Here is a 27,586-nt window from a genome sequence, read left to right on the forward strand (position 1 = left end):
AACATATTTTTATACTATACTACAGACATATCTACTGGAAGTATTCAATACACATGACAATCGCTGAATCCTTTACTTACCAATGAAGCCTGAAGAAGGAGGATTGGGCTGAATCTTCTCATGGGTATTTTCCTGAATCACATCCCACATTTTCCAGATGAACTTGGGATGAAGAATATAAAAAGGCTGGTAGGGATTCTTCTTTCGATATTCCACATAAGGTGTAAAAAGGTCGTAATCTGGATTTTCATACCACTGTGAAGAATTAAACTACATTTCAGTTTACAAAACACTGACATAAATAAATCTTAGAGTATGATTAAAGTCTCCTGTAACTCAATATTGCATACAAAAACTAAACAAGTTCTAAAAGGACATTACATCCACATTAACATTATCATATAACTATGCTGAATGAGAATATACATTTTTATACAATCATATAATGAATCGTCTAATAATGCAGAAAGTGCTGGAGTGTATTTTGATATGTACAGTCATCACATTTAAAACCTACACCTGTTCCAGAGGAAAAAAAATCTAAATCAAATTAGCAAAAGTAAAAACCAATAGTAACAAAGCAAATATCATCCAAGGATATCAGTACAATTTCGCCTTCACACATGTACATAGAGTGATAGTTGTCTAACTTTAAAATCGTGCTGTATGTTTTAATTGTGGGAAATATTCGATAAATGAGGCGATTAAATTCTGAGAAGCATAAAATATTTTTCTTAATTTACTTTATATAGCATAGCTGTACAGAGCAATTCTGAAATCTTGCTAAATACATGGGGAAAAAACAAAGTTATATAATTGTGTATTTTCATGCAAGTGTGGTACATTATATAGCAGTAATTAAGTTCATTTAGAATAAGAAACATACAAATGGAATACTGTTTTCATTAAAATGTACTTCTAGGCTTAATTATGTTGGCAAACATAAATGACAATCATAAGAAAAAAACCTTTATTTTAAAAAATATTTTTCCATTGCAAAAAAAATATTCCCCATTCACAATTATAGAAGGATTAATGCCCAATATGATCCGTGGGAAATAGCTATCATTTGTTTTCTGACATTTTTTCAATTTTTCCTTAACAACTCACTGCTCACTGAACATTATCTAGAAAACCACATATACATTTTATGTTAGAACAAATAAATCTTTAAAGGAAAATGTATAGACTTCAGGTTCAGCGTTAACCATGAAGAGGACCAGGATTATTTTGATGCAGTTTCATTGGTAAAACTAATCATGCAGAATGTTTTTTGAATTCACATGGGCATGTATAAAGCATGAAGCATTTTTTTTAACAGTGTTGCTTTGCAAAATTCATATTATTTACATATGTTTTCGTCAGGGGTTTTAAAAGTGCTTTTTATTTTACTGATCACATAAAAAATCACTTAAACCAATTTTGACTCCATCCACTTTCTGATTTAAACTGTGAAAAAGTAAATGTAAAACAAGTGATTTGCATTTACCTACATGGTGAGTAAGCAAATAATCTTTTCTTGTTATTCATAAACCACGAAGAGGTGATTGGATGGCTCTGATCCTACTGCAATGATATTATCTTTAGCGGTTCAAGTAGTTCACTTTATCTACTAATGGTACAGTTTAAATTGGTGGTTTTGCAAATTTCACAGCTACCTTATCAAGAATTTCCTTTTGGTCTCTTTTAGCATTGCACAACACTGTACACAACTATTAGCTCATCATTTACAACCTCCAGAATTTGTATGGGATAACACACACACATTTTAAAATGATGGTAACACTTAAGATTAGGTTTTCATAAACCAATATTACAACATTTCAGAAAGGGGTACTTGAATACATTCACAATTATTAATGATTGAAGTAACAAACTTGTATTGAGTGGCTATAATGACTGCAATGGTTATGGTTGCCAGCTTTATCATTTGAATCTGAAACCTTCCGTACTCACTTAAAAAAATACTAAATACTTAGCTGTAAGAAATTACTTACACCCCTTAGCATTGATAGCCTGATTTCCCTTATTGCATCATATGGACTATGGAGTTGCAAATCTGTTGAAAGACTAATTTCAGCTCATATTGTGAATATCCATGCTCCAGTGATAGTGGTCCCTCAGTGTGTGTGGCCTCAATAATTAATGCCCATTCGAACCATAGCTTTAGCCAACCTGTAAATTGCAAATTAGAATCCTAACTGTAGCTGCATTAGGTTAAACTGAGCCCAAGGTACTTATTTTGCAATATTTACTTCAGTTGTCTAGCACTAATAATTGACAAGACCTACCTTCTGAAGGTTAGCAGTGTATGGTGCAGGATCCCAGGCAATCAAAATGACATCTCTGTATAGTGTGCTGATATTGAATCGATGAATTGAATTGGCAATAATCTATAGTTTTGAAAACAAACAAGGTTAATCAAAACAATATGAGTAAAACAGACTACTTTCTGAGCAAACAGTAAAAGCAAATCATATCCTTGACCAAGCCAAGTTACATCAACACTATCACAATCATACCTTCCAGCAAAAAAAGCCTAAATTAGGTGGCCCAACAATTTTTGCAATATTTTCTAGCACTGTATATAAATAAACACTTTTTAACCTTTTTTTGTTAACAGTCACAGAAACATGATTAGGATGAGAAAGATTCATATGTAAAGATTTTTAGGAATAATGAATAATTAGGAACGTTCTTATAAAGACGTATAAAAAAACCTTTCCAACAATGTATGAAATTTTTAAGCAATTCTAACATTTGTAAACAAGCTATCAAACATGGAGGTAGCAGAAAATGATCATTTTTATTGAGGAAGGAACACCAGTTGAGTTAAAGCAACATTACCTACATTTTCACACAGATCAATAAATTCATTAGCACCTTCCAAACAATCACTGTTAGAAAGTTTAAAAGGGGAATTCCAAGATCCTGTTCTGTCTTCAGAATTACTGAACTTTAAAAACTTCTGCTGCTTAGACAATCAGCTTTAACCTATTATGACCTGTCGAGACTTGAAAGTCCTGTCAGTAAGTAAGTGCTGAGTCTTGGCTTCTGGCCTGGCGGGACTGCATTTAAATGTCAAAAGACACTGGACAGCAGATTTGAGGTAAAATCCCCAAGAGTCAGGTGTGAATTGTAATTGTAAAAAGGAAACCGAGTGTCAACCACAATCTAGGTGCAAACAGTTTGTTTTGCATTGCAAAAATGAAAAAAAATGCTTTTCTCACCTGTGAATTAACAATGCGGATTGTCGTCTTATTTCCCACATCTTTTTCATAGCCTATTGTTGGCGCCGCGTTGAACCTCACAACGGCTTCATGAGAATCTTAAGAAATCAATAAAACAATTGGAAGCTACACAAAATAATTCCACTTCAACTATCCTTTAATGTGCATTTTCTCTTTATTCTGCTGAAAAGCTACTAAACAGTTAATTGAAAAAAAAACGTCATTTAATTTCTTAATATTAACATCTTAAAATGTACCTATTTTCTTAAATGAGCAATCTCAACAAACCTATCCTTCAGCTAATGTTAGCATAAATAGCAAAAACTCAGGCAGATCAGGTGAGAGTTTTAATACTAAACTTCAGCACAAAGACATTATAATGAAGGATATATTTTGTGTGATGGTTTCAAACCTTAGCCATAATCTGAATAATTAATTTTTTTCCAGCCTTTCAACTGAGACAGCTATAAACTAAAATGGTTATAGATCTTGGTTCAGAACATGCAAGTCAAATTTTTAAATGTTGTATTAAACAAAAAAGCAAATACGTGAGCTTGTACTTAAAAGTACCCAGCTTTCCCAGAGGAATCGTTTATAAAAGTATAAAATATAACTAGAAATACATATTATTAGCTATTGATAATTATAAGCACCAAATATTATGTCCTCCGAAAACAATTAGATAAATTTGACAATACAACACTTCTTCAGACAAATTCTGAATGACTTTTAAATGTTAATAGACCCGATTTTTAGTTTTGTGAAAATATCTGAGGAACGAAAAATATTTACATTTTATTCAGACAGATACATTCTTGAAACACAAACATCTAAATTAAAACAACTACAACTCTGTTATATGTAACAGTTAAACAGGTGTTTAGTTTCACCTCTTACAAATTCGTAATCAGTCATTTGCTCAAAACACAGGTGTTAGGTGTGGCTTCATGTAATTGTGATCATTCATTTTCAAGTTCTGCTTCTTCAAAACCTTTTGAAGAAATACATTTTTCAAAGCATAGATTCAAATTGCTAGTTCTAAGTTATTGAATTTTGGTTGAAATAAAGAGATTCAAGAGATTATAATTCATCCTCTGTCACTCCCCTGACAAGTGAATTTCAGGGTGAAAAATCCACATTTTGTGGTCATTAGTCCATCTGTTCAACCCTGCAACTATTTGTTTGATGTGCATTTGGTTTTAAGAAATGCAGAAATACAATATGTGGCTAGAATCTTGAATTTGTCAGTTTTAAAATGACACCACATACATTATCACATTTCTCAAAATTTGATAGCACAATTTGATACCATATAAAATATTTTATTCTAAAAATATTATATTGCCTGCTTATCCTACATGCTGATTTGTTAAGAAATTGAGTTTTGGACTGTATAGTTTAAATTAAGTGATGACATATTCAGTAACTTCGTTCTTGTTTTAAAGAGCAGATTGAATTGTTGCTATTGTCATAAGTCAGTTGTGTTGATTAAGTATGCATTTCAAATGTGTTGTTTTCTTTGGAATAAAGGTGTCCTATGTCACCCTACCCCTAGGGAGTTTCTTTTTGCATTTCACAGGGAATTCAGTCAATGTATATCGCATTATTTAATTAAAACACAACTTGTTTCCTAGTCACTAATATAAATAAATTGATAATATTTAAATAAAAAATGACATCTGTACGCCAAAGACTGAAGTTTATTTCAAACGTTTTAAAGTTTGAAACTTAATAGCAATTTCAGAATAGCAATGGTTACAATCATTTGAAAAGAAACATTCAACTGGTTTCTGAAATTCCAAGACTGGAGTTACCTATGGAATGTTTAATCTTTTTCTAGAAGGTTTACAATTCTCATCGATGTGTGTGTCACTATGGCTATTTGGTTGATGTCTCCCAGAGAGACTTCCTAGCTCCTACAGGGGTGTTCAGATGTGCAGATAAACCCAATAGTCTCACAAGATGCGTGTTTTAAACACAAGCCTCTGCTGTTTATCAGTGAGCTTCAAAATTTCCTTTTTAATTTTCTTACTTTAGAATGCATATTCATATGAATACATCTCCAAAAACATTGTGACCTGTGACTCTTATAATGAATTAAAAAATAGAATAAACTCATTTGTTCTTTAAAGTCTTCAAAAGGAATAGTCAAAAGGTCTTAATACTTCAAACACTTCATAATTTAAGATTTACAGTTTTCCCTTTTATGGGCAAGGCAAATAAGTGACAAAAAGGCCAACATAAGATACATGAGATTAGAGAATAACTGAAATCACAGAAAGTAGAGCAATGTTAGTAATGAAGTTCTAAAAAGACGAAGGCATGCTAAACAAAGAGGTTAAAACCTTTAACAAAAAAAGGATTTAGATCATACTAGATATAAGTATCAGAATACTGAAAGGTATTAATAAAGTGAAACAAGTACATTTATTCATGCTCAGCCATGTAACAAAAACAAAAGGGCACAATTTGTACATTTAAGAATGAAAAGAAAAGACATTTCTTAACAGAACAAGTTGTAGATTTGTGCACAAAGCTACCCAACTATGTCCCTTAGAACCCTTAAAAATACTGATTGACATCCTCTGTACAATAAGCTACTACCAAATAGATGAGCAAAATCAGTCTGAATGTCTCCAGTTCTCAACCTTCTCATGTGCTGCATGCTTCACATGACTGTGCTTTGCATACTGTTAGCTTACTTTGCATGATTGCAAATCTGAGGCCTAACAGAATACCTTTTCTTAATGAAAAGGTTTAAAAGAGAACTTTACCGAAGTCACATTTTTTTCCATCACACAGATAGCTTTATGAAGTCAGAATGTTGCCAGAGCAAAAACGCAAGTTTAAGAAATAATTTACATTTACAAAGCACTGAGAACTTTCAGAGTTTATACTGTACATTCAGTACAGTACAGGTTCTGTACATGAGCTTCAATCAAAATTGAAAAACCTTGGGGTTATATTCGATTCTGGCTTAACATTCGACCCACATGTGCAGCATACTGTCAAAACATCTTTTTTTCACCTTAGAAATATTGCTAGACTACGCCCTATGCTAGTATGTCCAAAATTCAGCAGCCAGAATCCTGACCAGGTCTAGTGCAAGTGCTCACATTACTCCTATCCTGGAGTCCTTGCACTGGCTTTCGGTCAAATTCTGTGCTCACCTATAAGGCTCTGCATGGCTTGGCACCCCAGTACCTGTCTGAACTACTATCGCCCTACTCCCCACCTCGCAACCTTTGCTCTTCTAATTCTTCTCTCCTTACTGTCCCCCAAGCCCGTCTACATTGTATGGGTGGCAGGGTCTTCTCCTGTTATGCCCCCAAGTTTTGGAACTCTCTCCCCAAGGATATCAGAGAGTCACCTTCTCTAAACTCCTTAAAACCCTCTTCTTCAGAAAAGCCTTTACTTAACTGGTTCCATTCTTCACCCCTCTGCTTTTCTTAGTACCACCATCCACGGTCTCCTCTATATATTGTAATTGTGTTTTATCTTGTGTATTCTTCTTATTTATTGTTGTCATCCTGTAAAGTGCTTTGAGAAGCCACCTTTAAAAGGTGCTATATAAAAATGTTTATTATTATATTATTCAGTGGATATTATTAAGGTAATAAAGTACATTAATGAATGATTACAAACGTAACAATTTAACAGAACTTTTCACAACTAGCTGCTGAAGGTCGTACAATATTGTGCAACAAGGTTTTCTATATAACCGTAAAGCTGCTTGACTGGATTGTGACTACCCTCAATTGTGCACATGAACAGAATCATATGGATTGTTTCTATGACTCATTTTAATCATCTGACAGATCTGTGCAGAATAACTGTAACTATATTGCCAAAACACATTGTATAATTTTTTTAGATTAGGTTTATCAGTATTATGTCATAAATACTAATGCAAACACATTCACACTTTAATAATACCAATAATGTTTGCTATTCACAGTAGCAATTTAAGGTTTTCTTGATTTAAAAAGATCATTAACCATTTTCAATTAACTTCCCTTTCCACAAGGTGGCAGAAAAAGACAAAAATACAGCCTTGAGAGTTAGCTGTAGTCCATATTGGAACGTCATCCTCCCCCAGAACCTCTCTCCTCTTAAAACTCCTTCCTTCTTCCTACAAAACTCCTGCACCTTTATCAGTTCATATTATGTTATTCATATTATCAGAATGATATTATTGATTTTTGGTTGCTACAAATATTGCTGAAAAAGTGACACAATCGTAAAAATGTCTATTGTGTATTAAGTCTACAATATTATTTGATGGAATGTTCTCTGCCAGAATTTCTGCAGAGATCTGAAAATGATATTAAATGTCAATTTGTTTGGAGACAGTCTCCAAACAGTTGATCATTACAAATTTGTCAGTTCACTTGCCTGGTCAGTAAATAATTTCAATATGAAGTTGATTACTGACTTTCATGTCAAGTTAATCATGACTTTTCATTTTGATCATCTAACAGATCTGTGCAGAATAACTGTATTGTCACACATTGTATTCTTTTTTAGATTACGTTCACCAGTATTATGTCATAAATACTAATTTAAACATCTTTAACACTTATTCAAAATTATCAATACCTATTAAACACTGGTTTTGCAACCACAACTTTGTAACCATAAATCAATAACTTGATGATGTTTTGAGGGAGTTAAGATGTGCTAATATCCTAGTCAAAATGGAACATGCACAAAACCAAGTAAAGGTAGGTTAAAAGTAAAAGAGCAATTACATGTACTAAAGTAACAAACCTAAATAATATTGGCAGTCACAATGAGGCAGTGATTACCTCTGATAAGTAGACCTGTAGAAAGTTATGGACTTCGAAATTGTAAGTGTATTGTTTAATATTAACAATCTAGTTTCTAGATTATTTCTAGTTTCTAAAAATAATCTATATTTTAGAGAGCAAACTCCAGTGACAGAGATTTTGATACTATATAGGAAATATACTACAAGGATATACAATTAAAAAGAGGGTGCTAGAAGTGGAACTAGCAGAACTTGATTTTACAACATTAAGAAATCGTAATAACCCTAATACTTTTGCTTAATTTAGTTAAAAGGGAATATACTGAGTTGTAAATGGCATATGCAAAAAGGAAACCTAACTATAAGCCAATGTTTAATTTCTATACATTATATTTTCAGACAAGTCCATGGTACTTAAACAATCTCAACTAGTAGCAGCATAGCTACAGGATTACAAATTACACTGAAACTTCCCCTTTTATTTTAAATTGTTCTGTGAGATTGGAGGCACATTGTCCAAAGAAGAGACACAGATGCAGGGCTTTTCTGACTTCCAGAACCACAGATGAAAGCAATAAACCTATTAAAATAATTAACTGGAGGAAATCTTAGAATGAGGGCAGCTGGCATGCTATCAGCATTCCTTCTGAAGATGATTTATAGTAGTTTGCCTGGAACATTGAAGTGGTATAAGCTCACAGAATACTCAGTCCAAAAGCTCTCTCACTCTGTAAAACAGCACAGTAGGATCCATATGGTGAGCGTGGTGATGTTTTTACTCTTAATTCCATAAGCTTCTTCCAGTTCCCCATGCAGATGGAGTCATTTATTTTGATTTTCAGACAGCAAACAAAAGAAAATCACAAGTAATTTGCAGAAGAATAAAACAGTAAGATACTGTACATGCTTCATCTGTATGCTCTCAATTTAAATTGTTCATCTTAAAATTTACAAATTTACTTTAGTTTTCTCAGTATTCCTGAAATAATATAGAGACGATGTTTAGTTAGGTAATTATCTAATTTCCAGATCCTTTCAAATGCGACCTGCCATGTACTGAACTCAGATTTCTTTTTTACAAGATTACCACTTAAACATAACTATCATTAATATAACATTACTGACTCAATAAAAATAATGAAATAAGTAATGGAACACAAATGACTTAAGAATCTTGAGGAATGGAGCTGTCCATCACACTTCCACTGTTATCAATTAAATAATCCACCAGCAAAGCCATTTAAAACCATCACTTACTGACCTACCGTACATTCTTCAAATAATTTATGTCTTAGAATAAACAATTTACTTTATATTTCTTTTATGGTGTTACGACCCCAAGTTAGGGGTAAAGGGGTGTAACATTTAGGATAATTTTTGGAAGCAGGTGAGGGACTAGGAAGCGTGATAACAATGGTCGGTGCAAAAGTGATGATTTTAAGGTGAATAAGTGACTGGTTCAAAATAGGACACAAGAACACACAGGGTAAGGAACTAGAGTGGTGCCAAAGAAAAGAAAATAAACAAATTGGAGTTGGCAAAGAAAGTGAGGGAAAGCCAACATGACTACAAAAGAAAACCCGAAACACACGGTCTTCGGCATCTTAAACACCCTAGCTAACCTCCACTGACTACCCAAAACCATATAAAACAAACGGCACTCACCCGTACTAAACTAGTGTGACTAATACAAGAATCAACTTTGTGTGTGCAAAATGTACCCAACAACCTGAACTAACTTTATACACAAAAGTTCACAGAAATACACAAGTGAACTACGAATAAAAACGAGAGTAGACAAGTAACAGGGTACAAAAGAACACGGAGGTTGATTCAATAAGTTTGGGCAAGGTAATGGCAAAATAAGGATAACACAAACAAACGAAAGTACAAAGAGATTAACAGAAACCAACAAAACAACAAACCCAAAGCTATACGAAAACACACACACACACACACAAAGCAAAACAACAAACCAACAAAGCAGAAGTGGGACCGAAGTCACACGAAAGGCCTCTTCCTTCTGAAAACCTTCTGAAATTGGTAATGATGGACCAATGAGGGAGGGAGAACAATCGAAGTCAGAAGTGTGGAACACAACAACAAAAACACACATAGACCACACACTGGGCCGTAACACGTGGTTTGAGTGGGGGATGTACATCAGCATGTTTAATATTGAATTTGATTACAAAGGAAAAGTGAAAGTTTTAAAGTAAATAGTAAACCCGAGCTTAAATTGTTTTTCTACTTCATATATTTTACTGCTCAAAATATCCCTACAATCTATTAATAATAACTTCCAATTCCATAAAACAGCTGTGGCTTGTCAAGCACATCTTTTTTTTTTGTCACACACCATCAGTCTGAACATTCATGTTACAACAAGTCTGACAATTAGTTTCACTCAGGCTGAACGGGGAAAACCAGAAGACAAATTGTTTAGTCCTTAGGGTTTGAATTAGCAGGTCTTCAGGCATCCAGACAACCAACAGATGCTATTCCAATAACTTGCAGCAAAACTGCCAAAAAATAACCAGGAAGATTTTTTAAATGAGAAACTGAGGTGCAATTCGATAACGATAATTATCGCAATATAATTTTCCTTGATATAATTTTAACAAAAGTTTGATAAATGTCCGATAAATATGTTTATGCTTTGCGCATGATATGTGCATGCGCACAAAATACTGCGCGAGTGCAAGTGTGTGTTGCAGACCGGGCAGCTAACAGATTTGTTTAATGTTTCTGCTGTTTGGCAAGTGTTTGTTGTGTTCTTAAAATAAAGAGTTGTTTAATTTACCAATTAACTGTCTGGTTTCTTCAACTTTCACTCAGGAGAAAAAATCTGCCTTTAAACTTGAAAGAAATAATGATTTGACTTTTATCGTGATCATGTTTTTGGCCATATCGCCCAGCCCTAGGTGCAATAATTCAAAGCTACATAATTGAAATGTGTTATATATGATTTATTATTACAGCTGGCAAGGAGTTTGTTTAACCAGATTCAACCACTGCTTTATTTGCTCCTAGACATTTCACCTTGTGATTTAACAAGGCTGAATACAGCATATACTGTACCTTTGAAATAGACTGGTAATGTATGTAGAAAAGGGCTTAGTCACACAGATAAAAGGAAACAAGCCATATTAATCTGCCTCCTTCGTATGAATCTGGAGCAAATGGTCCTTGCTTCCTGAAAAGCAGGTGAATGCTGTAAATGGGGCATACATTTCAGAGATTAATTTTATAGGAGAAATCATTTTAAAACCAAAAGAATGGCTCATTCAATCTAAAAAATAGTCCTGACAGATCTGCAATGTTATTTAGAAGCCTATATTTGCAGCTACAGTATGTCTATAATGTCTTCATTATAATTTGTATAACAACTCAGGTTTCAACCAGAAGGCTTTTGGAAGAGCCATCTGTCTCCTTCTTACACCTGCAGTGTGTCACGTTACAGTTCAGATAGAGAAACCAGCATGTGAGGCTGCAGATATGAAATGGGGCCAAAACAGGTTACATTGTATGGGTGTTTTTCTGATTGTCCCATGGATACATTCAAGGCAAATTAATCCAAACACAGCAACTGCCAACAGAAAAACAAAACATGTGTAACGGCTGTTTGGGTTTCCTCTCTCGCCGCCTCTGCCCTGCCAGTTTGTCCCTCACTGCCTGGGTCACACAACAGGGAACTTGCCAGCTGAGGTAAAGGAGGACTCCTCCAGCCTGAGCGGCTAAGGTCTCCGTTATACGCAGGGGCGTATTCGTTACATATGCAAAATTACACCTTTCCAATTACAGGAGGCCTGTGTAGTTCTTCAGGCTTGTCCAGTGTCACGTTTATAAAATACAATTAGGCTGTAGTTTTAGAACGTCAATCATTATACATAAAGAAAGCAGTACAAGCTCTTCAGAAAAGTCTATGGCTTATACTGCATCATTTACATTGATACTACCGCAAATATGTTAGCAAGTCATATTATAGACAGCTATACGTATAGTGTGTTGATCACTATTTTAGAATTATAAAATTATGTTTAATTTACTTGCAAAAACCTTCAGAGTAAAACTATAGTTTATGGAAACCAACAATAAAGCCTATGCTTTTTCCTATGATTATGTATTGACTTCAACATGAAATGGGGAAGTTAAGAAAACTGTTTAATTGTTTCCAGTTGGCTTATTTTCATCTGAACGAACAGTGACAGAAGAAAGCATGAAGTTTAATTCTTATTAAACCCTTAATAAAGATTGCTCATAATAAAGGTTAGCAATGCACAGTGTACTCACCATTTGTTGCTTTTTACAAAAAAGTGCTATACAGTACAAAGATACATAAGCATTTCATCCAAATTATATCCCATCCACTATTTCACAAACAAGGTTTGTCAGCATGTCTTTACTAACCTTTGGTGACCGACTTTTATGCCCATTTTTTTTTTTAAACACCCGAACCAAAATGAAGAGAGAAGAGGGTCAAGTAAATTATAATCCCAACCATTTCTAAAACAAAATAACAGCTTCTGTATTACTTTTTTTTGCAACAGACATTTACAAACTCAGTCATTTTGAGGAGAAAGTATTCTTTAGGATCTAAGAAGTCTTTCATTTGCTATAGCTTACTTTGCAACACTTTTTGGCACGGAACGGAATCAACGTTTTTTTCATATTATTTATCTCATAATAAAGATGAATACTTTTTACCAATGAGATTTAAAAAGAAATTCAGTAGGAGGCAAAACTCATTTGAATTTTTCTCAAAATAATTCCTGGGTTTACTTTTATATTCAAATCCAGTAAACTACAAAAATCAGCTTGGCCACAAAAGAAAGATTCCTTAATTAACTTAACTTACCAATCTCTTTTCCCAAGGAGGAGTTGAGCATGGCCCCTGCAGATGTCACCACTGCACATTTCCTGAACCCATCTGGATGAAGTTCATCGAGGGAAATTTTTGGAACAAACTTTTTCCATCCTAGCTTAGAAAAGGGACGTTCAGTTCCATCCAGGGACTGTACTTTGATTTGATGCTTCAACTCACACAGAACTTCCTGTCTACTGAGTTTAGATGCCCTTTTGCCTTCGTAACTAACATTGTGTTTATTGGCATCAAGGTACTCCTTCATCGCCTTTTGCAAACGAGGACTGAGCATCTTTGAGGACACATTTCCTTTCCACAGTTTGTAAATGACTGACTTTGATTTAAAAAGGTACTCTTCCAAGTCCTCCACAGTTTTTGAAGTCCTGTGTCTATGCCTTCTTAACCTAGATCTTTTCATCACTGTGGGTACATGTTCTGTTTTAGCAGAATTATATTCATAGAAGTAAAAGTTCTCCACTGCATGCTTGTTTACCTGAGTCTTTCTGTGTTGCTGACCAGCAGCAACAGATATTTCTCCAGTGCTCATCTGGGCTGACGTATCATCTCTTGAGATTTTATTCTGTATCTCATTCTCAAAATATGACCACACTTCTAGGTTAGGAGTTCCAGTTTTCTCAGTAAGGACTGGGCCATTGTAGGGCTTTTTATGGCTGTTGCTGTCTGGAGTAGCAATGTCTGACTGAGATAACATAACATTCTGATTGTTGACTTGAATAGAGGTCAGCTTTCTTGTTTCTGTGTGAGACAAGGAGCCAGTCACACGTGGGACATTCATTCGGAAATCCATGAAATAGGTAAACAATGCCAAAAAAACAACAATCCATGCCAATATTCCCATCAGCACCAGCTGCTTCCATTGTTTAACTTTGGATTTCATGGTAGTTTACTCCCAGCTTTAACAGGCTTTTGAGCAGCAGGTTGAAGACAGTCCTAGAAAATCCACAAACATTGTTGGGTAGAAATATTAAAAACTTAAAACTCATAGGCAAGATGTACAGTTGATGGACCAGTACTTTTATGTTAAGGATAGTCTGCTGGATTTCCCTTGATTGAACTTTGTGGTTCATTTGGAAAAATATTTTAATCTTTATTTTTTTCTCAAGCTTTCTCTATGCTTTTCATGATTAAAATGATCCTCACCCCACCGAATTATTTTTAACTGTTACTACGGACATTATCATAAGTGTCTTTAGGTGTAATAGCTTGAAAAGTATTTGATGAATACCCAAATCTGTCCATCTTTTAAACATCCAGACATACATTTCTATAGCTGACTAACTCTACCACTCTCTTATTAGCTTTTTAGTCAAGCTAATATCAGTTAATTGATAAGATGTACAGTGTATAATTTGCTTGGATGTTTTTTTTTTGTTCTTCCATCACTTAAAGTTTATTTTAATTAGTTACCATCAGTTTTTCTGATTATTCTCCCAACTGAACTCTCATGTTAGTTAATACTCCAAATCAGGGCTGCTTGATTTGCAGCCACTCCAATTACTCCATGACACTTTTTTGCTCATTAATTATTTAATTGAATCTTGACAGGATCTATACTGCAATTAAGAAGCAAGTTATATCAAAGTACAGCAACTGAACAGATTGGAAGGATGGCAAGTTGTTGAGTAACCCTGCTTCAAATAAGGTTAGGATGCACTAAAGCAAGCATTTTAAGTTCAAACAATTATGAAAGTAAATTCTTAATTACAAGTCGATTAAGGTGTAAAATATGTCAATTGAATCCAAGTTCAGTGGTCTCTCTAACACAAGCATAAACCAATATTCTCCAATATTTTTTTATTTGTCACTGAACATATTAGATAAATCTTGAGTTGTTCTTGGACCCAAGCCTTTTCTCCATAACAGAAGTCAAACTTTAAAATTCATGAATATACCAAACTCTCCCAAATCCACAGACAATTCTCCCAAAATTGCTGAAGAACATTTTTTTACATTGTACTGTGTATGGTGCTGTCTCCATAAGGAAAATGTGATTACAACAACACTTACCAAAGTAGACATTACCAATACAGGGATTCCATTTTGTTTCCAATGCACAGCATTGCTCTAAAAAATAAAATAAAATTGAAAATCAGGCAGGAAATGCAGAGATTAAATTCAATAAGATATGAAAACCAAAACCCAACAAACTACTGCTTTGTGTTTTTAGAATGTTTTTACATAGTTGAATATTTCAATATAATGACCATTACATAAGTATGGTAAATCTACTGTTTCCTGTTATCAGCCTGTTATTCCCTGTTGTCACACCTAAATTACATAATACTGTAATAGAAAAAAGGAAGCCACTAATTTTGCTACTACTGTACATGGTCAGCATTGGCTCTTCAATGAATCACAACGTGGGTGAAAGCGTTCAATTTAATGCACGTACAAATTAAATACATTCAACTAAACACAATAATATTGCTGAAGGTTATGCTTTGTTCCACAGATCCCTCTAACTGGCCCTCAGAGCCTGAGATGCAGCTTTTAAACAAACTCAATTTAATCAAATAATGATTAAGAAATCAAGGTAAGAAGATGAGTGACTGGGCGCTTTCCAAGTTTTAAAAAATTAGAGACCTTTAGTTATTGTAAACAATTCGGATTACAATTAAAGGTTCAGTTCATGTACGCAGCAGAGCTCAGCAGGAGTGAAATCCAGCCAGAGTGGGAGTTGCCAGGACTAGAGTTGGGAAATCTGCTCTGAGACGCAGGAGGGAAGATCCTGGAGAAAATGACTGTGGCCATGGAAAAAAAAACTGCACACCTGTATACTTCAAAATTTCATCTCAAGCCTTGTCAAGCACACATTTGCTCATTATTTTAGGAAAGTATAGTTACATGACCACATAAAAATGATACAACACAGGAACAGTTATCTGTAAAATGGGGTTTTAAGTGTTTTGTCTGGCGGGTCTCAATTAAATTGTCTTGCACATGGAATGCCTCTATAAAGAAAAATGCACTGGATAAGATTTTGTTTACTTTTGTTGACTTACAGATGTACTTAACACAAAATGTCTTTAATATTTGGGCACCTACTAACTTTTATTTAAACAAAAATATTTGTATTCCATTACACTTTCAAACCAAACTGCTGATAAACTGTTCGATATCTTTTTTACAGACCAGAATGAAATGTTATTAATTATAGAATTACTGAATTGAATTATGGAATGATTCTATGAAAATTAAAGGCTCTACAGTGTATAGCTTATCAATTGTTTCAGCTTGTTCACATTCTGTAATAAAATAATTTTTAAAAGTGTGTACTACTTTATCCTCATAAAATACTGTATTATAAAAGGCAGAGACACTGAATTTTGAAGATTTGCACCAATGAGATGGTAACTGTACGTCTGTGGTTACAATTAAGTAATGACAAAATGTGTTTCACAGATGCTTTGGATCCTCTGCAAAAAGGGGGAAAGACGAATAATCAACAATATCAAATGTTGGCAAACCAATTCCATATGCTCTTAATTATAATACGATGTACACACAAGGCCAGTAAAACAAAAGCTGCATTTAGACTTGTTCCAATGTCACAAAGTAAACCTGAATAAAAGCCAGAAGTATTGCAGCATAAGAGTCTTTTTAAAGTTTTTTTGTCAACGTCTCAACCCTATCTTAACTACATTGCGAAAATACTATAAATAGACTACCGGAACAAATCACAAGCATAATTATGATGGTGTCTACTGTACATCTAGCAGGATTATATGTTCTATATATACTACAGAGAAATCAAAACAAAACTGTATAGGGATGATGAGACTTTGCAACAAGGGGAAATCTTCCTAAAACAGACCACAAAAAGAAAGAATTCACTCACATCGAAACCTATTAAGCCCGTCAAAGTAAAATGCAGCCAAGGATATGTTCTGAAGAAATTTAACTGCAAAATTTTCATATCAAGCAAACACAAACTGCTTATATCATTTCATATATTAAGGATTTTACAACTGCTTAGTCTAAAATTTAGTTTTTATTTAATAAAAATCAAGTTAACATCTCGTGAATTAGCTTCTGTCATAGTGCATTAATACTATAGAAACTCCCCAAATAATTATAATAATAATAATAATAATAATAATAATAATAATAATAATAATAATAATAAATTATAATTAATAATTGCTTACACTTATGTAGCGCTTTTCTGGGAACTCCACTCAAAGCGCTTTAAAGGTAATGGTGACCCTATCATATGGGGCTACAGTCCCACATGTTGCCATTGCAAAACTACAATTATATATCGCATCAAATGGGTTGTTGACTTAATTGCAGCATTTTCACAGATTTCCCCAATTCTTCAGGTGTTGCTCATTTATTGAGATATACACATGAGAAATGCAGCCTTCCAGGGGTAGAGTTGGGACCCCTGCTTTAGATTCATTCCAGAGTTGTTTTGCCACTGCTGTGGTATTTGCAGACATCTGGGATATCAATCTACACACACATTCCCTGTATACAGACCAACACACCCGTCCCAGTTTCAGGCACTCCATTGCTCCCCATGTACAACATACACCTAATACTAAGCCATCACACTTAACAACATTAACAGATCTATTTTAAAAGTTTAGAAAATGGTATCAAGTTAATTGGATCAATTGCTAAAAATGTATTGTGGGATTGCATTAAGGACTTAGATAAAGGAAAAAGATGACTTGATGAAAAGGTTTATGTGGGAACATGTGGGCTATGATCAACACAAGGCAAAAACAGTTGCTTGTCACTACATAGCAAAATATTGCATTTATAAATTTGATCTCAGATTCTGTGCTCTTGATTGTTTAAAACCTTATATAGCTACCTTTATACCTATAGGAGTAAGTAAAAATATTTATTATAATAAATCACTTATATGCTATCTTTTTGTGGAATTTATAACTGTAAGTGAACTATGAATGCACTGTTTTATTTAAACTGTTCTTATTTTGCTCAAGAAGCTAATTCAAAAGAAAGAGGCAGGTGGTGCCACTTTGTTATGTTCACTTGGTGGACAAATTTCTACTGTTCCCTGTAACACCTTCTGTATCTTAGTTTCTTGCATACAATACCGTTTCTTAAAAGGTACAGATTTGTTACTTGCCCTTTCTGTCTATGAAATAAGTGTGATTGATATATATGTAGTTATATTCAGGTCACAGCATCTATGAATACTTTTTCTTGAAACCAAAAAATCTTTTCTTTCAGGCTGAAATGATGCCCATCTGACCATGCTAAAACATACGGATTTAATATTATCTACAGTATGTCTTCATAGCAAAAAAAACAAATGTTCCTTTCCACAAAAACCAAAAGGTTTTAACTTGCCAATGAACATTTTTCTTTATATGTTCAATAAAGAAATCCTGGCATCAAGATACTACAGTGTCATTTTTTTTCTCTGAAGTTTAGAGCAGGGTGGTCCAGGTCTGGTCTTGGAAGATAGTCTGTCTGCATAGTTTCTTGGTCTCTTTACAGGAGTAGCACCTGAAGAGCTCCAATTAAGTTTCAATTAAGGCAGAAACAAGCTGAGTTGGAATGCAAACAGGAGACACACCAGTCGGCACCCTGGACCACCCTGGCTTAGAAAACCCTACATAGAAAATGCATTATCAGTCGTTCATCTGAAAAAAACAATGATGCATTGTTTTTGTTTGGAATATTTGTTAAATTTGTTTATACTAGCCCAGAATTATATCAGACTGTACCAGGAAAATTCCTTTGTGTCTCAATTCCTTCATCCATGCTTTCAGTTAGTTATCACCCCTGGAGCAGAATCACCCAATACAAATGTAATTAATCACATAACAGTGTAATGCATCAGGCAGAGACAGGAGCACTGCTGATTTAATTTCTATTCACTCTCAGGAAGCATGATGTAAGTGAAGACCTATCTGGACAACAGTTAGCAGGTTTTGCAATAGCTGAAGTGGCACCAGCACTCCAATAAAGAATCAGCAGTCATCATCTAAAAATGATTTCAGAAACTGTGAAACCATAGCTGTGGAACTCTTATTTTATACCCAGGGTATATCTTGCTGTTTACAACATGTTTTGCAAACAGTTCCAAAGAAGATAGAAAGCTACTGTTATAACAACAACAACAACAACAACAACAACATGATAACATCACTTTATTAACCCTTTACAATTTCTTGCATTAGAAATGATCTTTTCGCATACCCCAGCTTGCTCTCCATGAGACACACAGACGGGGAGAGAGCCTGGGGTCAGAGCGCAGGGTCTGCCATTGTACTGCACCCCTGGAGCAGTTGAGGTTAAGGGCCTTGCTCAGGAGCCAACAGAGTAGGATTTCTCTGCCAGCTGCAGGATTTTAACCGCAACCTTCTAGCCACAGGGGCAGATCCTTAGCCACAGAGCCACCGCTCCGCCCCAATTATAACACATAGAAGGAAGACATGGAGATATTAAATGGTCTGTACCCACTTCTTTAGACATAAGAGCCCCTCTAACGCCAATATGAAGAGCAATGTAACAGTCAACGCCAAAGGAAACAAAGGGTTCCAACAGTACAGCTCCCAGGAAACTACTGTATTTTTAGAGCTTAGTCTCACTCTCCAATCTTCTAATCTGACAACATCTTCATAAAATCAGCTCTTCATCAAGGCCACAACAGAAAGAAGAATGTTGCTTAAAGATGACAAATTTATAATTTGCATATAGTGGAAATTATATTAAAAATATTTAATGTCTACATTAGAGAGTGAAGATAGCATATACTGTAGATATAATTTTTTTCAAATTTTCTAACCTGCGCTTTTAGTCTTCCAACACCTAGAGTTCAGCATTCTTCTAAGTTTATCTTTCATCTCAATTAGTCATTCGGGAATTACATACAACTTGTGTGTGTAAGCAAGCAGATTAACAGCAATGTAAACGGCTATTCACACATCTGTTTCAACAGTACTACAGACAATTTGGCAATAAATTAGTGATCATCAGAAACATGTACTTAATATCAAAAGAACAGCTTTCTTTGAAGAGGTGAAAAACAGAAATCAGAAAACAGATGTCATAACATTAAACTGTAGTAGCCTCTATAAGAATGTAAAAAAAGAAATATCAGTTTACATGGAGGACACAAATGTGTCTTACAGTTCAGTGAAAGAAAGTATCCAGTGTTTTACATTTGTTTTTTAATTAGAAAGGTGTTTTACCTGTTCTTTCACAGAATGCTGTTTCTGTGTAAACAGATACTGTAAATACCTCTTTCACAACATCCATGTATTTGATAACAACTGACCTTTCCACTTTTATGTTGAGTTGGAAAATAAATAGTTCAGCTTCATTCCACTGCTCTTTTATTTTCAGTAGTATATTTGTCCATTTCAGATTAACATTAATAATTCAAATCCTGAAACAAAAATAATGGTATAACCATATCCAAACTATGTACTTGTTTTGGGTCAAATATTCTGACTGCCTTGAGACATCTGTAGCTGATTGAATAATTTGTTTTCTTTTTTAATCAATCCAGGTTTAAGTTTACAGTCCACTTTTCAGCAACTTGTCTGGAGGTCTTTTTACAAAAACTGTGTTATGCCTGTGCCATCCCAATGCTCAATATGCTTTTATTTCCTCAATTATATTGTATCACAGACTTTACAACTCAAACCATTTTAATAGATGAACCATCATCAATGGTAAAAAAAGAAAAAAACACTACATTTCGACTTTGGAGCCTGTGTAAGGTGTGATGGAGAGGGAAAGTAGCAAATAAATAAAAAGGCAGGGAGAACAAAAGAGAGTAGGTGAGAAGGGGCAGGGACCAGAGGGGAAATGGGCATGTAGCAGGTAAGAATGAGGGAGAACAGGAGGTGTGGAAAGCTGAAATCTGCAAATGAATACAGAGGATTTAAAAGAAAATTAGTCTGTTATTGTGAGAAGGGGGAAGGTGTGATCGAAATTTAAGAATTATTCTGGGTTTGGATGTTTTTCTGCAAGAGCAGTTCTGAAACCCCTCTGTGAGGATGCAGATAGAGCGAACAGAAACATAGTGGCCATTAGAGATGAAGCTAGGTGAGGAACTATGGGTTTAGAGAGATCTTTGATCCTCCCTGAAATGATCTGCCAGTCTTCCTCCTGTCTCACCAATGTAAATGACTAGGGCATGTTTGCATGAGATACAGTAAATAAAGTTGCTGGAAATATATAATGTCAACTGGGTGATACAGAATTGTCCAGAGGGGCAGTGAATGCGTGTGGTATTGGACAGATATCTGCAGGTGATGCAGCACATTCTGTTGAAGGGCAAAGTGCCTAGTGTGAATGATTGCTGTAGGTAAAAATGTAAGGAAAAATAATACTGTATATTAAACATAGAAAACTTGCCTCCTTATTAAACAAGATTTCAATGTGACCACTGAACTCCACTTCCCTGAAAATATGACAACTGCCACATTATCACTGACCTATGAAGTACAGATACTCCCCATTATTTCCATCCATTTTCTAATCGCTTTATCCAATACAGGGTTGGTGGGAGCCAGAGCCTAAGGGAACAAGGCAGGATATACCCTGGATGAAATGCCAGCCCATCGCAGGGCACACAGAAACACAAACACACACACCAACACCCACACTAGAGCCAACTGTCGAAGAAGCCAATTCACCTACCAATATGTCTTGAGGAAGGAAACCAGAGGACCCAGCAGACACCAGTGATAACACAAGAAAAACACCATCTCCACACAGATAGCAGAACACATCTGGAATTTAACCCACGTCTCCAGCACTGCAAAGCCACAATGCTGTTCACTACTGCCCCCAATAAGAAAATAAAGTCAAAATTCTAATATCTGCTGTAGAAAGACTAATATAGCAGGGATTCAATTGCTGAAAACTGTTTCAAGGTTAATGTATATATTAGCTATATTATATGATACACTGTAACTGAACCTGATATCAAGCTTGTGTGAGTATTTGCATTAAGGCAGTGCAATGGTATTATAATTTCAGATGTTCTTGAATATTTCTCTTGCCAGAATTCTGTGTGCAGTATTCAGTCTGGGTACAGTCGAGACATGACACGGTGTTTGGAGAAACATTTAAATCAGGACTAAAACTGCAAATACATAACAGCAAACACTTTCACTGACTCATAATGCAATAACTGAACACTGACAAATTGCATCAACAAAAATACTTTGTGCCAGCCAATATGGGGGCAAAACCAGTATTTTAAAAACCCAGTCAAAATTTCAAACCAATCTAAACACAGAAAGTTGCTACAATTATTTTTATTCCCACAAATGGTTGTAATTGTGACGGAATTATCCAAAACATCTTCACTTTATATGAATAATTATAGTACTGAATGAATAAATACAAGGAAAATTGAGGTTTCTGCACAAAACAAGATGGCCACCATTTTATCATCTATTTATGGGCAGCTTGTAACACTAACTCCTGTTTAAAAATGGTTGATCAATGTAGGGATAGTTTGAATGTACAAAGTACTTCATTGGCTACAAGGAATCAACCAACCAGAACAATTAATGGGTTATGCAAATGGATTCAGAGTACGCAAGATACATTTTTGTTAACACATTAATATAATTAGGCAATTAAACTACAAGAGTAAATGTAAAGGTGGTGTGGTACACACAAACTGTGTAGCAGACAGGCCCCACCCCACTGGGTGAGCTTGTTGCTGGCCTGTCTGTACATGAATTTCTCACGGTCATTCTACACTAATTCTTTTTTCACATTACACTTCAAACATCAGGACTGAGGGACTACAGCTGAGTGTTTTGCTCTCTGGTTTCTCAGTTTTGGGATTACCAATCAATATTCATAAATGCTCAAAAGCCAACACAAATATTACTTTTTAAGTTACTTTAATGAATTCAAACATTATGAAACTTAAACATTTGGTAAAAACTGAATTCTTGAATGTTAAAACATGAACATTAAATGTAACAAAAAAAACTAATCAGCGCTGCCCTGATAAAATTTGATGGATACATGTTGATGTTTGTTCTGTCATTGCCTGCTGTAAACTGCCAAGAGGATGTGTACTTGACTCAGGTAAATGGAAGAGCTCTGTCGTTTAGCAGTTTCCTTAAGGCAGATCCTCCTTAATGCACACATGAAATCTGGCCAAATGTTGAAATTTGCAGCTGCTACCATGTATACACAGTTATGTCGACAAATATGTTCCGTATTATTTCAGAGATCATTAAGATTTGGGGATTTCATCACAAAGCTTCTCTAGTTGCCAATGAAGTCTGGGACAAAATTCTGTTTTATGTGAAGTCTCACTCAGACAGAAAATGTATTTCTGCTAAAGTTCTTTTCCAAAAGTTGTATACACATTCTGATTGTTTAGCTGGTAATATCCACAGGTTGCATCTCTGAAGATGATCACACAAATAACACAAGCTTTTCTTTTGCTGTTAACAATACAGGATACCAACAAAACTACAGCCATACAACATATTCAATATTTATAGTCAATTTTTAAATTAATGTCACATCGTTTAAAAAAAACAATATTCATGCTATACACCAACAGTAGATGGAATGGTAGTCCAGATCACCGTTTTTGAGAAGTAACTGAATTAAAACCATCTGGAGGTTATAAAGTGTTTTTACATCAGACAGTAGGTTTTGCATTTTCCACCAAACTTTCCATTGAACACAAATGGAATCCAAGAAATGGTTTGGCACATTATCATTGTTTACCTGATCCGTAATATCATTAGCAAGGCAAGCACTTCAGTCTCAACCTGAAGTGTATCTCAACTATATACTGTACTTATACAGAAAAGTTCAATTCCCCACCTGGGCTGCTAACTGCATTGACCTTGTATGTTCTTCCCCTGTTCACATGGCTTTCCTGCAGGTGCTCCACTTTCCTCCCTCCGTCTAAAGGACCTGTGTGAGTATGTGGATGTCTGTGTCTGGGTGTCCTGCGATGGACTAGTGTCCTCTCCAGGACGTACCCCACCTTGCGCCTGATGCTTGCTATTGATGGATAGTTAATATAGTAAATTAGGCCTTGCTCCCTGCTGCCCTGCACATGCTGCACTAAAAAATGTGGAATTGACTACAAAGAATTGGCATACAGACATCAGACGCCCATAAAAAAAGTGTCAAAGTATAGCTCAACCTAGATTGGTTTGGCATGCAGGGTGCCAGTCACAATCACTAGATTATTTTGTCAACTTGCCAGACCCATAGAGAGCAGCACAAAAAACATTGCAACAGCTTTTAAAATGTGTCATTCTGGATAGAGACAGATTGCAGCAATACCAAGTATAACAATCCAAATGGCACTTTCGTTGGTTATTCCAGTCTTATCACAGATTTCTAACACGTACAATTCAGTGTTCAGTTGGGGTTTGAGCACAGAAGTACATTCCTCTGTAAAAAGCAGTCAGAGGTAGCAGCATTTTGAGGCTGGTGGTGTCAGGACAGACAAAATTTATGGTGGCCTAATTTGGGTATGGAATGCAAGGAGATCCCTTTATTAGAACCCCCGTCACAGAAACATTCCTGAGAAGCTGGCTTAGAGAAGTTGACTAGTTCCTGGAAGTATTTTCATGGCAAGAGAAAGATCAGAATAAAAACCTTTCTAGACTATTTATCTCCAAGTCTGGCCATAACTTTCCATCTACACAAAATAAATCTAAGTATCATTCTCATGAGCACGCAATTAAGGTCCAATACATTCTTGATGTTGCATACACCAAAATGGCAACTAGTATGCCATTCAGATAACTCACACAGCTTTCTTTCTTAAGAACTATTATACCAGTTGATTCAATACTATGCACATTTCATGAAGATCCAAAACTGCTTCAAACCTGCACCTTTTATAATGTGGTAATTTCCCCACCCATAGCAGCTCATCAACTGTCCACAAAACATGGACTTTAATGGAAACTGCTCCTATTCAATGACTCTTTGGCCACTTAACTCCAGCTTGGTAAGCATTCTACCAACAAAATGGTTACCAAGTGCTGAAATGTGAAGACATCTAAAAGCCATTTGTTTCTTTACAACTGGTGTGCAATATATGCTTGCGGATAATGTGCAATACATCTTCTTGTGTACTGTACATTCTGGTTTGTTTTTGTGTATTCTGTACTGCGTGCAATTCTCTATACTCCATTTTTATTGCTCACTAACTGTATTATTAAGTTACACTGTACTGTTTGACTGTGCCAGGCTGCTGTTGCACTGCGATTTCCCTCACCGGATTAATAAAGTATCTATTTAAACCTAAAATTACCTTACTACATATCTTAGAAAATGGGTTAACTGGAAATATCGCAGGCTTCACCACTTTCTGTGTGAAGGCTTCACAACCTGTTTCTGATTTGTACCTCTCATATTGTAGCAACACTTGTTATGCCTGTAATAAGTCATCACTTCCTTGGACATGCGTATCCCTTCCTGCTAATTGCTCTTTAATACCCGTTCGAAAACACCAAACTCATTCAATCTTCATCAAGTTTTCCATTCGTTTACTCATAATTCACTCACAGTGTTTAATGTCAATGGATAAGGACTTGAATTTAAGCATTTAATACCGTTTCTAGTTTTCTATGTTTTTTGGGGGAAGATAAATCAGGTATTTACATAAAAAGTCCTGGATCAAGCTGGAAATGAGTAGCAAACCCCCCTCAAAAAAACAGTTAAAGATTTATTCCATGCTCAAAGAAAAATAAACAATTTTGGGCGTGGAGATAACAAGACATACTTTGAAGAAAGCTCCACAGCAGAAAAGCTGTTTCTTCTCCTTTTGGCATGGAATATACCTTTACCTGCTCCTTTGCAGCCTACGCATGCTGACGCAGCTATCTACTTAAGCAAAAAAACATGCACTAGAACTCTGCAGCCAATAACCATCAAGAGAAGGATACATTCTTCATAAAAAAGAATTTGGAGAAAACACAACCTCATGCAAAGAAAAATGAAGTAGTACATTTTAAATCTGCATGTGCTTATCGATTCTGCTCTTCCCTATAATTTATTATAGATTTACATTAGACACCCTGTTCAGCAGTAAAATTAAACTATTGGTGTACAGAGCTTTCTAGAGTTACAAATGTGAGATTCAATCATTTAATTTGTAACTTGTCTCATAATTCATAGAGAAACTATCATTGGCTAAAATTTCAAGAAAGTGGGAATCAAAATCAACCAAAGCAACATTCAACTAAAAATACCATGAAAAATATAAAAAAGTTCCCTCACACAAAACTAGGGTGAACACTGTACACTAAACCCACAAAGCGCACAGTTATACATCATACTTGTTTAATTACTCAAAGTATGATGTGGCATATTTAAGTTATTTCAGAATTATTTGTTTTATGTCATTCATTTTGTCTTGTTTTACAGTACAATTTTCATTTTAGTCACAAAAAAAAGACTGCTAGGTATAGGGAAAATGGTACAACCAAATACAAATATGGAAAGGAGAAATGATTTTATAGAAAATATGATTTTTGTTAAATGCCATTAAAGATGTTCATGTGCAATAATTGTATTATCCTGCAAAGCCATAATGACTTATTTCACTTTTGATCTTATTCTCAAACATCTCCTAACCTAGTCGTATCTAATCCAGTTTTTTTAATCTCTGTACGGTAGTGTAGTGCTGAAGTTCATGGTTAAAAGATCCAAAGGAATACATGGGTTTTCTGCTTCACATTCAAAACTTGTACAAGATCCCCCTTGTAAAGAGATACTGTATGAAATTGAGGTTTTTTCCCCCATTGTAATATTATGGGAATGGCTTAATTCACAGGGATACCATGTATATGTCAATATTATTGTTTAGATTTCCTAGATAACATTTTTCTTCTGCATGGAATTTTTATATGTACTTTATCCCTAATATTATTAGTCAACATTAAACTGAAAGAAAATACAACAGCAAATAGACACCAAACACAAAATGGAGCACAACAAATCCCACCTAAGAACTTCATTCAGAGTATACTGCAAACATTTATATTGACAACAATTTTTTCAGTTATTTCTGCAATTCCAATCATTATGATGGACAATCATTTTAATATACATAGATTTCAAGATATTAAAACAGATTTTTGAATAATAAACTTTAAATGAACTGAAAATAGAGAAAAATAATCTCATACAAAATATCCTACCTAATATGTGATATATACATTAAGTGTGAATTAAATAAATATTTCCTTTTAAATTATTTCAAACTGCTAAAACTAAATCTGAATTCTTGTCAACTGAAATTGAATCTATTTCAATTCATAATTTATTTCCAGCTGTATAACCTAAGATTTACAGCACAAAAGCAAAGGTACTGGTACAGTTACATGAAAAAGAAAATGTCCTGAAGCAACCCTTGAGTTTGGTCTTGAAATATTATCTACTGTTCAAATATTGTACAATACATAATTATTGTATCAATAATTAGTACAAAGAACATTTTTGCATAATAAAACAATCAAAACAATTTTTTCTATTTAAAACAACTTCACCTTTTTGAAAAGTGTTATCCAACTGGATAGCTGTTTAGAGTTCCAAGGCTTCACTTTTAAATCCCCTGCTTGACTATGAAAAGCAAACTCATAAGTAACAAGATTTAATTTTAGTTAAGCTTTAATATCTAACCAGCTGGCAACTTATTGCTTGATTTCACATTTTGCATTTGAAGAAGTTCGCCCAAAAAGAAATAAAACCAGA

General features: G+C 34.7%; 1 protein-coding gene across 7 annotated transcripts in view; it reads right to left on the bottom strand.

Annotated features, from left to right (window-relative positions):
* Positions 1 to 27,586, bottom strand: part of st6gal2a (ST6 beta-galactosamide alpha-2,6-sialyltranferase 2a) — a 43,330-nt gene that overhangs the window by 9,083 nt on the left and 6,661 nt on the right. For 4 of the 7 annotated variants that reach the window (XR_001480469.2, XM_015364407.2, XM_069178875.1 and 1 more), the window contains exons 2-6: positions 14,894 to 14,950; positions 12,860 to 13,816; positions 3,231 to 3,328; positions 2,292 to 2,393; positions 81 to 270 (exon numbers count right to left, since the gene is read on the bottom strand). Coding sequence is in view for 6 of the 7 variants with exons in the window: in XM_015364407.2 (XP_015219893.2) it covers positions 81 to 270; positions 2,292 to 2,393; positions 3,231 to 3,328; positions 12,860 to 13,763 (1,294 nt within the window). In the remaining variant the exon portion in view is untranslated. The remainder of the gene's footprint in view (positions 1 to 80; positions 271 to 2,291; positions 2,394 to 3,230; positions 3,329 to 12,859; positions 13,817 to 14,893; positions 14,951 to 27,586) is intronic. The other 3 variants (XM_015364409.2, XM_069178877.1, XM_015364408.2) reach the window with 2 other exon arrangements.

This window comes from Lepisosteus oculatus, chromosome 15 (assembly GCF_040954835.1).
Source record: "Lepisosteus oculatus isolate fLepOcu1 chromosome 15, fLepOcu1.hap2, whole genome shotgun sequence".
Taxonomy (NCBI): domain Eukaryota; kingdom Metazoa; phylum Chordata; class Actinopteri; order Semionotiformes; family Lepisosteidae; genus Lepisosteus; species Lepisosteus oculatus.